The following is a 15,139-nucleotide window of genomic DNA, read 5'->3' as shown; positions in this document are numbered from 1 at the left end:
GAGACAAGGAAATTAAGGCACAAAGTTAATATGTCAGTTATAATTTTTCTGTTTTCATTTAGCACATAACAATTCCAGCTCTCACAAAATAAAAGTAAAGGAAAGGGGGAAAGGAGCTCAAAAAAACTCCCAGGGTAGCTAAGAGATTTAAAGGAATAGTAGACAACCAGCCTAGGAGTAAGGGCATTTGAGAACCCAGCAGAGCTTCCCTGGGTACCACTAAACTGTGATTAAACTTCAGCGACCTTGGATTGTCTGCATCTTTGCTCAGCTTTCAAATTCTTGGGAGAAAAAAAACTGTCAGAAGAATCTTCTTGTTCTAGTTTACATCAGCTGGTCACCCTCTGGACTAAGGTTCCAAGTCCAATGTGCTTTTGAGATAATGGTATAATTTTCTGACTCTAAGCCATGGTGATGCTCAGGACATAATTTTTTTCCTACATAATTCACACTAACTCTTAGAAAAACCAATTAGAATGATGAATTGCTGTTAGTTTAAACAGTTTTGATACTAATAATTCTTAATGAAAGTAAGTAAGCCATCTGGCATATATTAACCTTGATGTTATTGTGGAAAATCATAACTATATAAAGAAAATCTATTTTTCTAGGTGGAGTTATATTTTACATTACAGCAATTATCATGTACTATTGTTTCTAATTAATATTGCTTGTAATCTAGAAAACTTTGAGGTTTAATTTTTCCCAAGTTAAAAATTGAATACCAAATACATTCAATATTTATTTTCATCCATAAATAAAACATTATCTTCAAAATAAGTTATTGTGCTTTTGCTTCCTCATGTTCCACAGAAGGTTTTACTAAAGTACAAGCACAATAACTGATTTTCATAGTCCAACAGCTTTGAACTGCCTCCACTCAAAAGGTAGGCTTTAGAGGCAATTGAGAAGGTAATAACGAAAAGATCAGGAAATAATTGGAATTCAGGTTTTGTATAAGTAACTCTAAGTTAAAGTCACTAGAAGTTAATTTTCATTGATTCTGCAGGGCACTTTTCTCTCTTAGTGAACTGAAATCCATTGTTAATATTCCCCACACTTTAGTGGGCTTTTTCTTTGGTACCCCTCATAAATTCTTTAACACAGTTCACTAAATTGTGCACAATGCTCGTCACATGGGGAGTTCCAGCAAGTTCGGGAGATTCTTTTCCATTGTTTCTTCACATCACGTGAATAATATGAATAAATCTGAAGTAACCTATTGACTCCTTTAGGCCTTGTAGAGGGAATAAGGTGGTGCAGTTTTCTCTCTAGCAGATGGGAAATAATGAATATAATCTCATCTTCTACTTGGTCTCAGATATTATTTGAAATTACAATTTGTTGATTTGTCAAAGTGAATAAAACTTGGACCAAAAACATGTGCATTTCCAACTGGCCAATGAACTATACCATTTCAACACACAGTATGGACTTAATATCTAATCTTACAAAATCTCAAATGTCTATTCTACTCTAAGTGGAAAACATACAGAGGGACACCCCATCTCTTTGAGACTTCTAATTATTATGTTTTTCATCTGTTTGGAAAATGAGAGAGAGGAGTTGCCTGCTTGTTTATTACTCTTAGAAAAGCAATATTTTCTTCCACATTTTTCACAGATGTTGTTGCACATCTCAAGGTAGCAACTTGGAAGATGCTAATAGAACACATGCTAACCTTTGATGGAGTGATTTCTTGCTTGAAATGCAGGTCTTCGTATAATATTTTAGGGTAATAATGGATAAATTAGACATGAAAAATATCATCAGCCAGATATTATAGCAACAGAAAATATTCTTGGTAGCAACTAATCTGGGACTTGCAAAATGAAATATCAGAGCAGGGTGAGAAGGTAGCTCCAATGATCTCTGAATATCTCTGCAATAAATTTTAATTTGTGTGTTAGTTTGGCACTGTATGTTAAATTGACTGTCCTACTCTTTAATATGCATTTGTCTTCTTTAATGATCATCTTGTCTTGTAAAATTATCTTATTGCCCTTTATGCATCTATAGTAACTTTTACTTTTACTACAGAATTTCAGCTTTTTCAGAGAAAGGCTGCTGAGAATGATTTTTTATTTATGGACTGAGGTTTATTTTAAAGTTTAATGTGGTCATCAAAGGTTAATGAATCCCAAGCTTATAAATTAGGCTATCTAAAAACTCACTCAACATCTCTGGATTGATTCAGTGTTGAGACTAAAAGTAGCAAAAAAAAAAAAAAAAAAAAAAAAGAATACATATATACATATATTTTATGCATGTACATATAGAAAGAATTTTATGGAAAATGGGTATTTTGAGGTAAAGAAATTTATAGTATAACATTTATTATCTCCAGTCATTTAGAGGTGCCATTATCGATGGAAATGTTTTTTACCTTGCATTTATAAACCTGTATGCAAGTTAATGTTAGGAAAATAAAAAGAACTAGTACCATATACCAATATGTAGAGCCTGCACATGCACACATGCCCATGTACACACACATACATACACACACACACACACACACAGCACTGCCAATGAGATTGATAAAATTTTGGAGAAAAAATATGTCAACATTCTTTAACACAAATACACACAAGATTTGGCCCAAGGACATGAGGATATGACATGAGGAATTCTAGCATGTTCAAGTAGAATTTTTAAGCATTTCTTCATATCATATCACATGAATAGACCTGAACACCATTTGGTATTGAATGGACAAAACTGGAAGAACTTGGTCCTTGATCCCACTGATGCAAAGAACCTTGATCCAGCTCACAGTCCTATAGAATGCTCATAATCAATATGCAGTAATATTTCCATGGCCATGTCATATAATATTTATAAAGTATATGAAAATGCATATATCATAATAGTGAAAGGTAAAGGAATTGTATCATGACAAAGAATGGTATAGCAATACAGAAAGAATATTTTACTCAGTAAAGGAGACTAAATCCTGAAAGAGTAGAATCATTCAGTCTAGAACTTGATGTATCACATGGTTGTCTGATATAACAAAAGGGTATTTTAAAATAGTTTTTTCTCATTATAGAAGTGATATCAGTTCACTATTGAAAATTAGGAAAATACAAAAATCACTGAAAGATAAAATTTCTCCCTATTCCCACTACCCAGGAGGGACTTCTGGTAATAGTAATGTCATGGTCCACAACTGTATTAGTCCATTTTCACACTGCTATAAAGAACTTTCCTGAGACTGGATAATTTATAAAGGAAAGAGGTTTAATTGACCCACAGTGCCGCATGGCTGGGGAGGCCTCAGGAAACTTACAATCATGACAGAAGGTGAAGAGGAGACAAGCACCTTCACAAGGCAGCAGGAGAGAGAGCAAAGGAGGAATTTCCAAACACTTCTAAAACCATCGGATCTCCTGAGAACGTACTCACTATCATGAGAACAGCATGGGGAAAACCACCCCCACGATCCAATCACCTCCTTCCCTCTACATATGGGGATTACAGTTTGAGATGAGATTTGGGTAGACACACAGAGCCAAATCAGATCAACAACACCTCATCTATAAATTCCAAAACCAAAGCCTCTGAAAACCCTGGAAATGTTTCCCAAGTTTGGCTTTGTTTCCCAGGCAAATTCATTTGGCAGCCGAATCTGGCCTAACTCACACAGAGCTCGTCTATCCCGCTCTGTCAGAATATTGTGTTTTGCCACAGAAATATGTGTGTGTTTATTAGAGGGCACTGCTTCAAACACCACTGCAGTATTACATAATATTCAGTATGTATATCATGTTACCTGTGAAATGAAGTGATAATCCAGAATTCTAAAACACACATCTAACACTAAAGTTTCTGATAAAACTTTTATCTATTTGTCATGATAAAATAATAAAAGCCTGTATGTATCATTCCCATCTTTTAGGAAGTACATTTAAAATTGTTTAAAAATGTAGACCCTCTGCTATATAAGATTTGTGACTTGTATTTTTGCATGTTTTCTAACTTTTTTAAAACATGATTTTAGTAATTGCAAAATATTTCGTATTATAAATTGTATGTAATTTATTTAATAATATTCAAAACTAAGTACATAAGTTAGCTAATCTTGCCAGTTCTTCCTTGATATATAAATGTATCAGCATCCTAAATCCTATCCGGTATAATTGGTGCTATTCTACAAATCTGAGGAGGGGAGGGAGGGGAAATCTATCCATTATTATGCTTAAGCCGTGAAAGGGTTCCAAATTTAAATTCACCAATGAGCCAAATTTCTCCTTGTAATAAACTGATGAGCTAAAATAAATATTATATCATAAAACATATGCCATTTTTCCCAAGCTGAATGGAGCTTTAGTGTAATCATGTGTTTCTTCAATGGCATTCTGCCAATCTGAAATTTGTATTTCCATGTTTTACCAGTACAAGATTCTTAGATACTACTGCTGACGGAATGGCTCTATAAAATAAGAAATGCTCTGTGAATCACCAGATTAAATTATGTTTGCTTCAGATTCCATGTCCTGGCATTTTATCTCACCCTTCTTACTGTTTAAAACTGAGTATTTGCACATATTCTTACTTAAAATTGGAGGCTAAGCTATGAGTAGACAAAAGCATACAGAGTGATATAATGGATGCTGGAGGCCCAGAAGTGAGGAGTGCAGGCAAGGAGTGAAGGATGAAAAACTACCTATTGGGTACAGTGTACACTACTTGGGTGATGGGTGCACTAAAATCACAAACTTCACCATTATACAATTTATCTACATAACTGAAAATCACTTGCACCCCTAAAGAAAAAGTTATATTTTTGAAATTAGAAAATTAGAATTAAAAAAGGATATTTGCATATGACATACATTATGTTTCTCAATTAGCTAAATAAGTGTTTAATGTTCAATGGTCAAAATATTTGATTAACTAAAATGCCTTATTCCCAATGATATAACAGATTTTATGGTAGGAACTATCTTTTCCAGGGTCTTCAAGGGATTCCAGGCATTCCAGGCGCTCCAGGCCCAACTGGACCCCCTGTAAGTATTTGTTAAAATGATTGCACTCACAGTTTATACCTGCTGGGATGATGCAAGGTGAATTAATTTTCTTCATTGCATTTTGTTCTCTGTGCCTCTATGTAGATTGTCCAGCTATTGCCTGGAAAAGTAGCCTCATCCAAGCTCTCAGATTTTCATTTAGTAATTACTTAAGACTGCTCAGTGTCCTGGGGGCTTGTATCAGAATTCCACCAGACCAGAAAGCAGTCTGCGATTAAGCTAGTCTGTTTGAAATAGAAATTGCATATAAAAGAGCATTCTATTTTTTATTTATAATTTTTTGGCACTAACCTTTAGAAGAGATAGTCAAATGGCAGCACAAACTGAGAATTTATTTTCTAAAGGAAAAAAAAGTGGGCTAAGGATTATTAGATTTCATTTATTGTTATTCCTATGTATAAATTAAAATCCCTCTATTTTAGTCAAGGCTTTCACTGACCCTCAAACACACCATCAAAGCCTTCGTGTCTTTCACTGTCTTGTTTTCCTAGAACAGAATCTCTTTTCCTTTATACTTGCCAAACCCAATCTCTCATTCAAACAGAGTTTAATTCTAGAGTCGCCAGATAAAATACAGTGCATGCAGTTAAATTTGAATTTCAGATAAACAAATAATTGTTTAGCATATGTTCATCCCAAATATTGTGTTTTTATTTGCTAAATCTGGCAACCCAGCACATGCTTCAGCTTCTCCACCTCATCCTTTCTTAGAGTTCCTATGCCGACAGAGTCTTTACCACACCAGTAGGAATGTAATTATATATTTTTAATGTTCTGAAATAAGGATTTTCCATAATTAAAGTTGTGTCATTTATGCTTTCACCACAGTTATATAGAACAAACCTGGCTTTAAATTGTTCACTAAAATTAAAAACGATGACAAAGAGTTGTGAAAGAAACCATGAAAATTATAGCTAACTCTGTTCCCAAAGGATTAAAATTAAATTTTATTTTTCAGTGGTAAAATGCAGATCATATAACTCAATGTGCACACTGTTAATTCTGCCGCCTTGCAGTATTTAAAATGTTGATCCCTACCAAAACTATAGCTCATTTAGGAAGGCATAATGTTATATAAATTGCCATTTAAACAGCAAGACTTTAAGTGTATCAAAAGGTTCCAATTAAGGTCATTAAATGTGGTTGACCAAGGTGAAAAAGCAACCACAAATACAAATTTTACCCTTCCAAGGGCTTATCAGCAGGATACAGCTGCTGTATCAGCCAGAAGAAATATAAGCTTCTAGGGCTTATTTAATTAGGATCAAATGACCTTCAAAATGTGTAAGTTTTAGTAACCAACTTCCAATACCCTTCAGCCATTTAATTGTTGTTTCTGTAACAAACTTAGTTTTATGTTTTACAGGGCTTACTGGGAAGAACTGGACATCCTGGTCCCACAGGAGCAAAAGGTGAAAAGGTACAAAGGAAAAGCCTCACTTACCATCCAAACTGGGGCTTGGAGTGGGAGCAAGATGAGACTCTTCACAGAGAGAGCCATAAAATCAAGCAAAGCCTGAAAGTAGAAATGATGGCAGAGAGTAGCTATTCTTGTAGTGGACTTGGAAGAACATCGGTCCAAAGGTTATTCTCAACATGGGAGATATTTTCCTAGGATAAAAGATAAATAGAACATTGGAACCATAAAACAAAAGTTCAGGCTGGATTCAGGATCCTGGGCAACCATCTATGTGGAAGGATTGAGTGGGGGAGCCTCCTGAAAGGATGCAAGTAATGTGGTGTGAACCAGGGAGTTCCAGCCACAGGGGCAGTCAGTTTTCTATGACAAAATACCATAGACAGAGTGGCTTATAAACAACAAACATTTATGCATATTTCTCTCAGTTCTGGAGTGTGGGAAGTCCAAGATCAAGGTGCTGGCAGAATCGGTATCTGACAGAGTCTGCCTTCTTGTTCATAGATGTCTCCTAATAGCTGTGTCCTCACATAGTAGAAGAGTGACCAAGCTCCCTTGGACCTCCTTTATAAGGGCACTAATCCTATTCATGAAGGCTCCACCCTCATGACCTAATCACTTCCCAAAGGCCTCACCTCCAAAAGCTCCAGACAGCGGGCTGGCTCTCAGGACCAAGATTCTAGTAATCAAAGAGCTTGCAGAGACGGTCTAGAAGTTCTGTCTCTAGACGGTCATGGGGGAAATGTACTGAAGAGCCAGGATAGCTTGTTTCCTGGGGAGATCAGTTATTGGACAGATGGGTTGCCATAGTCAGAAAGGAGGACCAGCAATAGATGAGTCTCAGACAGGACACCACACAGTTTCACATGTTTACTCCATTTAGGATCTAAACAGGCCCTATTGCCCTAGTCCAGGCAGATCCAGCAAGTAAGTGGAATAAGCCTAGCTATTTAGATTGGGGAAATAAGAATCACGAGTCCACATGAGCCACTCAAGCAGCTTCCACCCACTCATCAGGACACAAGTTCCCTGACCAACGTGGAGCATAATGACATCAAGGAGCAAAGGAATCTCAACACATTTTGAAGGAAACAATGCCTTTATTCTAGATAGTCTCCGCACATTTTTTTCTGATTTTATCCCAAGGAGCTTGCCCAACTCCACCAGCCTTTTTTCTCTGTTCTCTATGGAAATTACTCAGTCATAGACTTGCCTTTGAAGTTAATGGGAATCCCACACTGAGATGAGCTTTGGGGCACAAATGAGAGTGAATATATGACTTTTAATGGTGCCAGAGGCGGAAAGAAAGGCTTTTCAATAGGCACATATTTTTCCTTGTTTGTTGACTCATTAGAACTATGACATAATTCTTTGAAGGACACTGCCAGTTGTCAGCAGAATATGACATGTCTTAGAGAGATAGCCACCATCAAAGCAGTTTGAGAAAAGAAACTATATGCTTGTTCTTTGTTATATATTCTCAGGCAGAAGCAGTGCAAGAAGAACTTTACAGTTTATTTTTATTGATAAACATACAAACAAAAGATTTTATGATAGTTTCGTTACCAAAAATTGGGAGGGTATTGGAATGAAGTCCTTGATTACATTTGTGGGAATGGACTAAAATCCCTCAAAATTCTTGGACATTGTGAGTAGAAATTTTACTCTATCTGAATTCTTTTTTAATTAACCATGTCTTGCCATTTCCTCTGCTACAGAGGGACTTAAAAGATTTTATGAGGCTACTATTTTAAGAGAAAAGCAGAGTTATAGGAAGAACTGCTGAGAGACACCAGAGGGACTTCAGTAGCTCTGCTTATTATGGACCGATAAACATCTATGGTTTGTAAAAATAAAAGTGAAATACATTTTTCAACTTTCAACTTGAATTCATTCTCACAAATTCTATTTTCAGTCTGCTTCTCCTGTAAGACTAAGACTGTTTATATTGTAGTGACCATTTGCTTTAAACAGTGCCATACCACAGTTGCTTCTGTTCAGGGAGATGTATCTGACTAGGGCATAAAGTCAGATATTAATGTAGGAAATGGAGATGAAGTTTCCCTTCTGCAGACACAACACAGGTTGTGATTTTTTCACTTTCATCAAATTATGTTCATGTCCCCTCTGGTTTCCAAAAGATGAAGGTGGTAGAAATGAGGCTCAAAGTTAGGGCTGACTCAGAGCCACAATCCCAGAGCCCACTGCCTGCTTGTAGGAAAGTTCCACATTGGGAGAGTTCCCCCAGCTACACTGGAAGTCCAGGACATAAGCACCTGGGTTGTCTGGCTCCATCTAAAAACAAGCTTCATTTCTAGAGCTCACACTGTGAGAATCTGAATGGGTACGGGAAAAGGCCTTTACCTGTCCTGCGGTCTAGAAATGTATTTCCTTGGTAAAGGAGAGAGCCCAGCTGTATGAGACTACAAGGCTGAAACCTCATGGCAAGTCATATTGATTTCAGAAGACGGCTCTGTGATTAATTTCAGAAGGTAGTTTGTAAACCTGGGGTAGAAACGTCTACGCCGCTGATATTAGTCTATATATCCCTTGCAGGGCAGCCACGGACCCCCCGGGAAACCCGGACCACCTGGACCACCTGTGAGTTGTTCTAGGCTTAAAACTTAAAATTCATATGTTTAGTTAAGACTTTTATAACTCAGAGGTAAGACTACATTTAGATGTTTTCAAAGATAAAAGTGTTCTGAATTTTGTGTATAAATACAAATGATAGCCAATGTAGCTTTAAAGAGACCTGGTTTGTTCCCCCTTTGGTTCAGCCTCAATGTGCAATGCTCAGATTTGCATACTGCGTGTCTCCCCATCTTGGATTTAGGAACCTGAGTTTGTGCTCCGACTCTCCAGTTCCTGCCTTGGGGCCCTTGGGAAAGTCATTCATCTCAGTGTGCTTCATTCACAGAAAAGAGAAGGGCCAGAAAAATAGATCCTTTCCGCTGATGCGAGTTGGTAGAAAATCTGATATTATGCTATATGTGTTCATTCCCATTCATGATGTCTGAGATGCAAGGAGACTCTATTTATGTAGCTCCTAGTGAACAAAAAGTACAAGAGGCATCGATGTTTTTATTATTGTGATTGAGACAGATGCACTCTCCGTCAGGGAAACGGTGGAGCGGAGAGGAGCCTCTCTCCGTGGCAAGTCTGCCCTCATGTGGGGCCACGCTCGAATCGCAGCCGAGCCGAGCTGAGATTCACGCCAAACACCCTTTCCTACCCCACGTCACTGGAATATTTTAATAAACCAAGCTCACCATAGAAAGGGCAGAATTGACCGTGACTTTCTGAAGACAATGAGGATTATTATCAGTCTGTATGCAGTTGCATGCTTTGTACACGTAAATGAAGAGATTAGCACTCTATTTCCTGAACTTGTTTCCTAAATCTGGTCAGCTGTGTTACTGACCTTTTCACTTGACCAGAAAGCAGGACAGAAGGTATTTAGGGTTCAAATCCTAAAATTCACTCCTTCCCCAGTGGGCAGAACAGCAAATATAACATGAGTTCATGAAAGGGACCTATAATTTTATAATGCGCCTAACATATCTTTGTCTTCCCTCTGAATTCTCCAAAACCATCCATCCTGCAAAACACTGATTAAATGTTTTCTTCCCTGGGAAACCTCCTTTGGAAATCTCAGATAAAAATATCCTTTGTCTGTTCAGGACGTAGCACACTAAAATATAGTAGACATTCAGTCACTGTCAGATGAATGAGTTAAATAATGAAGTAATAAATGGATGGAGCGTTTTTCTTCTATCACTAGTGTTTGGAAGATGCATGCAAATTGTCTTCACAGAACACCACTGGCCACCATCATACAGAAACAATGAAACAGTGACTTCTTCAACTCTTCAACTAATATGTGAAAACTGCAGAAAGGAAAAGACAGATTTGACTATGATTCTATACAAATGTTTAAAAGGAAAGACAAAAGATCCTAACTAAAATTTTCATATGCAAATTTTTCCTAAATGCTAAAATGTATGATTTTTTTAAACTATAGAATAAGTTCTCCTTTACGTGTTGGTTACTCTAGGACATGTCAATTTTTTTCAAGATGTTCTTATTCTCTTTTGTCCTAAAGAATTTATTTTTGTAGAAACATCCACACAGCATTGTGGATAACGTCATCTCCTCATTTACCTTAATTTTCTATTTGGTATGAAGAGACTGTGGAAAAAAATTACTTTTCAGTAGCCAAATTGTTCCCTATTCACATCTTCATCAGCACTACGGCATTATAGCCTGCAGGTCAGCAGGCTGTAAACAGTTAGTCTAAATTGGCAATTCAGAAACTGAATTTTAATAAGCAAATATTTTCCTCCGAATGCATTAGTGTCTCATCTGTCAAACCTGAACATTAATCAAACCCCAACTGAAAGTGTCTATCTGCTTCAGGTGTAGCTCACACTCCCTTTTCATTTCTTTCCCTGCATTTGCTTTGGAAAAGCTAAAAATTAAAACGTTGTATTATTTTACTTAGAGTATTAAACTCCCTTTGTAAAACAGAAGAGAAAAAAAGTAAAAAATAGAATAGGAATAGTATCATTTGGTAAAATGATAAAATGTAGAGATGCAAAGTACTAACTTTCAAGAATAATTCTGTATCTCACCTCTTTCCTCAGGGTATTCCATTTAATGAAGGAAATGGCATGAGCAGTTTATATAAAATTAAGGTATTTATACTATATTTGTAATTATTTAAAATCCAGTTATAGACTGCTATAAATTCTTCTCATCTTTCTCCTTTTCTTTTCTTTTCATTTTCTTTTGAAGGGAGGTGTGAATGTTCCCAGTTACCCAGGGCCACCCGGTCCTCCTGTAAGTATAGTTTATCATCAAACACACTTTAGCTGAACGACCACAATGAAAAACAAACAATAAAAACCTCTTAAGTTCACTGAAAACTTCATGTTACAAATATAGCCCAATTTTACAGCAGAAGAAAATAAGTAAAACCAATTATAATGAAACTGAGAAAATGTAAATAGCATTTTTCATGGTGCTGTCACTTTTTTCATTGCAAATCTAAGAACTAAATCAAGGTCCAAGCAATCACTTTTATGAAATTTCCATCAAGTTATATTTTTTCATCTTATTCTTCAAATTCAAACTGTAATTAAAGGAAAACTTGCTAATTTTTGTATATGTATTAAAGCAGATTGGCCAATGGTGTTTCTTATTCTGTAACTTTGCTTTGGTCATTATTTGAAAAATGACTTTCCATGTTTCTCTTACAGGGCCCAAAAGGCGATCCTGGCCCAGTGGTATGAATGTTCCCATGTTTTGTGTCATTTAGAATATTGGTCTTTGTTAAATTTTGAAAGAAAAGCATCAGGCAAAATGGCCTGCCTTCTTAGGTGTTCATCAATTAACATGGTGGTGGTGACAAGCAGGCCACAAAAGGAATGCCAGCAATGTGTTCTCTATTTCTGAGATGCATTAGTTCTGATGTTGTCCCTGCCCTTGAGGTTTGTCTCCCATCAGCATGTTTTAAAAATCATCCTGTGATGGAGGAAGACACATATAAAGCTCTGATAAATGGGACACTTTCTTCTAATAGCCCTCTTCTGATGATTGATTCAATTTTAAGTAGATTGTGGAAGAGAAATACTTACTGGAAAGAAATTCCTTAATATATCTGCTATCTCCCCAACAAAAAAGGAAGGAACTGTTTATTTGCTTTAAATGTCTTAGGCAATTATTCTGCAGGAGATGTGTTTTGTCATAAACCTGCTTATTAGGAGGAATGTATCAGGAGGTTACGCTCAGCATGGAAGGAGATCATGTCCTCCCCCGCCTAAAGGACGATAATTGTTCTCAGCATCTTTCTCAACCATGGAGCCTCACTGTAAAAGTTCTGCCAAATTCAATTAGATGCCTTTTATTGCTGGGCATTTTTTCCTGTCATGTCCTTTTCAAGCATATCCTTCATGTTTCATTTGTGTATCTTTTAACCTTTGGGTATATACTTGAAACTCAAATGTACCTAACGCTGAAATAAATGTTCAAACCACTTTCCATTGCCATGTGAAAAAAATTTAAAGCCTTTTCATTATAGTACAGTTTGTTAAAACTCAATGAATAAATTTTAAATCAGCAAAGGGACAAGTCATAACAAGCAATGTTTTTATGTCTAAAAACATATTTTAAAGAGATGCATTAAAGAGCTGTTTGATTTTATTATTAGGAAATATATATTAAAAGCCAAATTGTTGTCCCCTGAAAGCATTATTTCAACTAGTTAGGATCATATTCTGTAATTCAGAGTGTCCTTTGTTTTACTATTCATGCACTCTGTCTACCCTGTCTTTACCTGAAACCAACTATATGCTTCATTCTAATTTTAATTTTCTTACATCTTGTTGATAAAAAATGTCCTCCTGGTCTTTCCCTCTCATACTCATATGCACAAAACAGCTTCTCTGAGTCATTTAAGAGTACCTAGGCTTCTCACTGACTTTTTGGGAACATTATTTGAAGTTCTTGCATTAATAACTGCAGATTAAGATAAGAACTTTTTAAGTATTATAATAAAGGATAAATTAAAATTTACTGGCATTGACAAGGGGCTGGCAACAAAAATGTAGACCTATTTGAGTAGAATTTGAAGACTAGTCTTCAAATTTCTTAGCTGCAACAAAGGATAAAGAAAACAGATGGAAGCGTGTTCCCTTGCTTTTAGAGATGTGAATTAAGAGAGTGAAGCACAAAAACAGAAAACTGCAATCATGAAATTAAATACACGTTTAGTGTACACATTCAGGCTTATCCTAGATAAAATTTTGAAGTTACTCTTTTGGGTTCTCTGTCAGCACCATCCTGCAACTCTCACCTTCTCCCACCATCTGTCCTGTAGGGAAAAATAATAGTTCATGCCAGAGAAATAATCCAGGAATGATAGAACTGTAGATCACAGAGCAAAAACTTGAGAAGTCTTTTTAAGGTGGGAAATTTGCTCTTCCAACATTCTTCAAATACCATGACAATAGATCTGTCTCACTATTTCTAATCTTCTCCATAAACCTTTCTAGAGGAATATTACCCTTAATTGAATTTGTTATCTTCTGAGATGCTCCATTTCATTCCTTTAGTATTCAGTTTATAAGTGATCTTTAATTAAATATTTAATTATTAGCTACTTTCAAGCAATTATTGATTGATTGAGCACCTTCTCTGTCTTAAGGACTGTTGAGAATGTAAACAAAGAGAATCAAAGAGTGTGTTTCCTTTGTCAGCAACCTAGGGACTCTTCTACAGAACTTTATGCAGAACAGAATCTGAACTTTTTTTTTTAACCAATTATGAAGTTATATATTAGGGGGCATTTTAAAAGATTTCTGAAACGTAGAAAGCATATCAATTCATATGCTCACTCATTAAATATTCTGTAATAAGGGCAATGTTGTAAATAATAATGAAGTTATATCCTTGGTAATATTTTTGAAGCAGATTAGAATTTGTATGTGAAAATACACTTACATAGAATACAATTTGAAAGCTTCTGTTTCTTCGTGATTATGTCTAAAGCATCCAGTGTCCTAAGAAAATATTTGCAGTGAACATTAGTTTATTAACAAGAAGGCATCAAACAACTCCCCACTTTATCTCTTTTTTAACTTAAAGCCCTAGTGCAAGCTTGTCCAACCCATGGCCCGTGGGCTGCATGCAGCTCAGGAAAGCTTTGAATATGGCCCAACACAAATTTGTAAACTTTCTTAAAACATTAGGAGATTTTTTTTGTGATTACTTTAGCTCATCAGCTATCATTAGTGTTAGTGTATTTTATTGGAAGACAATTATTTTTCTTCCATTGTGGCCCAGGGAAGCCAAAATATTGAACACTCCTTCCCTAATGCTTTTTTTGTTAAAAGTTAGCAACTTCTTTCACCACAGTTTCTCCCAATGTGTTCCTTGAGGGTCTACAGGCTCCAGTTAGCCTGGGATCATACACTAGAACATGTAAAGATTTTTTAAAATAGAAAACACTAATCTACCCCCTTCCAGTGACTCATCAACTTGAGCAATAACTTTTAGTGTTATTGGAGATAATGATCCTGGGGTCAACTTCTTAAGCATTCACAATTCTTGTCCAGCTGCAGAGATTACTTAAAGATGATAAACACTGCTTTGAGTGTTCCATCTTCATCTACTCTTAAACAGTTTATTCTTATTCTCTGAAAATCTAGCAGCACCAGGTAGCTCACAAATTGGCAAACTTTATTAAAGCCCCATCTTTCATTCTAGTTCTTATTGAAATTGGAGTTATCACTGAGCAGAGGGATTCATTCTGATTAGATTCTCAATCAGAATAAAAATGATTAATCAGAAAATATACCTCTCCGGAGAATAGCTTTCACTCTCAAACTATTTTCAAACACCAAATGCAGTAATACGTTGCTTAAAAACAGGGCATATCATTTCCTTGCTAAATTACACATCAATGTTTGGGGTGGGAAGGTTAAGCAAAAAATATCTTTGCTTTGGAAACCAATGCTTAAAAACATTTTGATTATTGCTCCTGCATTTCTTATGTTCATATTTAACAGGGAGAGCCTGGTGCAATGGGGTTGCCAGGATTAGAAGGATTTCCAGGTGTAAAGGTAAGCACAGAAGTTAGAAATGTGTTCATTTATTCAACATTCAAAATTGTTTACTGAGCACCTAA

General features: G+C 36.0%; 1 protein-coding gene across 2 annotated transcripts in view; it reads left to right on the top strand.

The window, feature by feature from the left end:
* COL19A1 (collagen type XIX alpha 1 chain) overlaps positions 1 to 15,139 on the top strand; it is a 331,016-nt gene that overhangs the window by 273,769 nt on the left and 42,108 nt on the right. For both annotated transcript variants that reach the window (XM_015136650.3, XM_015136652.3), the window contains exons 35-41: positions 4,959 to 5,012; positions 6,400 to 6,453; positions 9,007 to 9,051; positions 11,097 to 11,147; positions 11,248 to 11,292; positions 11,712 to 11,738; positions 15,021 to 15,074. In XM_015136650.3, the coding sequence (XP_014992136.3) occupies positions 4,959 to 5,012; positions 6,400 to 6,453; positions 9,007 to 9,051; positions 11,097 to 11,147; positions 11,248 to 11,292; positions 11,712 to 11,738; positions 15,021 to 15,074 (330 nt within the window). The remainder of the gene's footprint in view (positions 1 to 4,958; positions 5,013 to 6,399; positions 6,454 to 9,006; positions 9,052 to 11,096; positions 11,148 to 11,247; positions 11,293 to 11,711; positions 11,739 to 15,020; positions 15,075 to 15,139) is intronic.

This window comes from Macaca mulatta, chromosome 4 (genome assembly GCF_049350105.2).
Source record: "Macaca mulatta isolate MMU2019108-1 chromosome 4, T2T-MMU8v2.0, whole genome shotgun sequence".
NCBI classification, from domain to species: domain Eukaryota; kingdom Metazoa; phylum Chordata; class Mammalia; order Primates; family Cercopithecidae; genus Macaca; species Macaca mulatta.
Note: the sequence above shows the minus strand (reverse complement) of the source record. Positions and strands in the feature narration are given on the sequence as shown.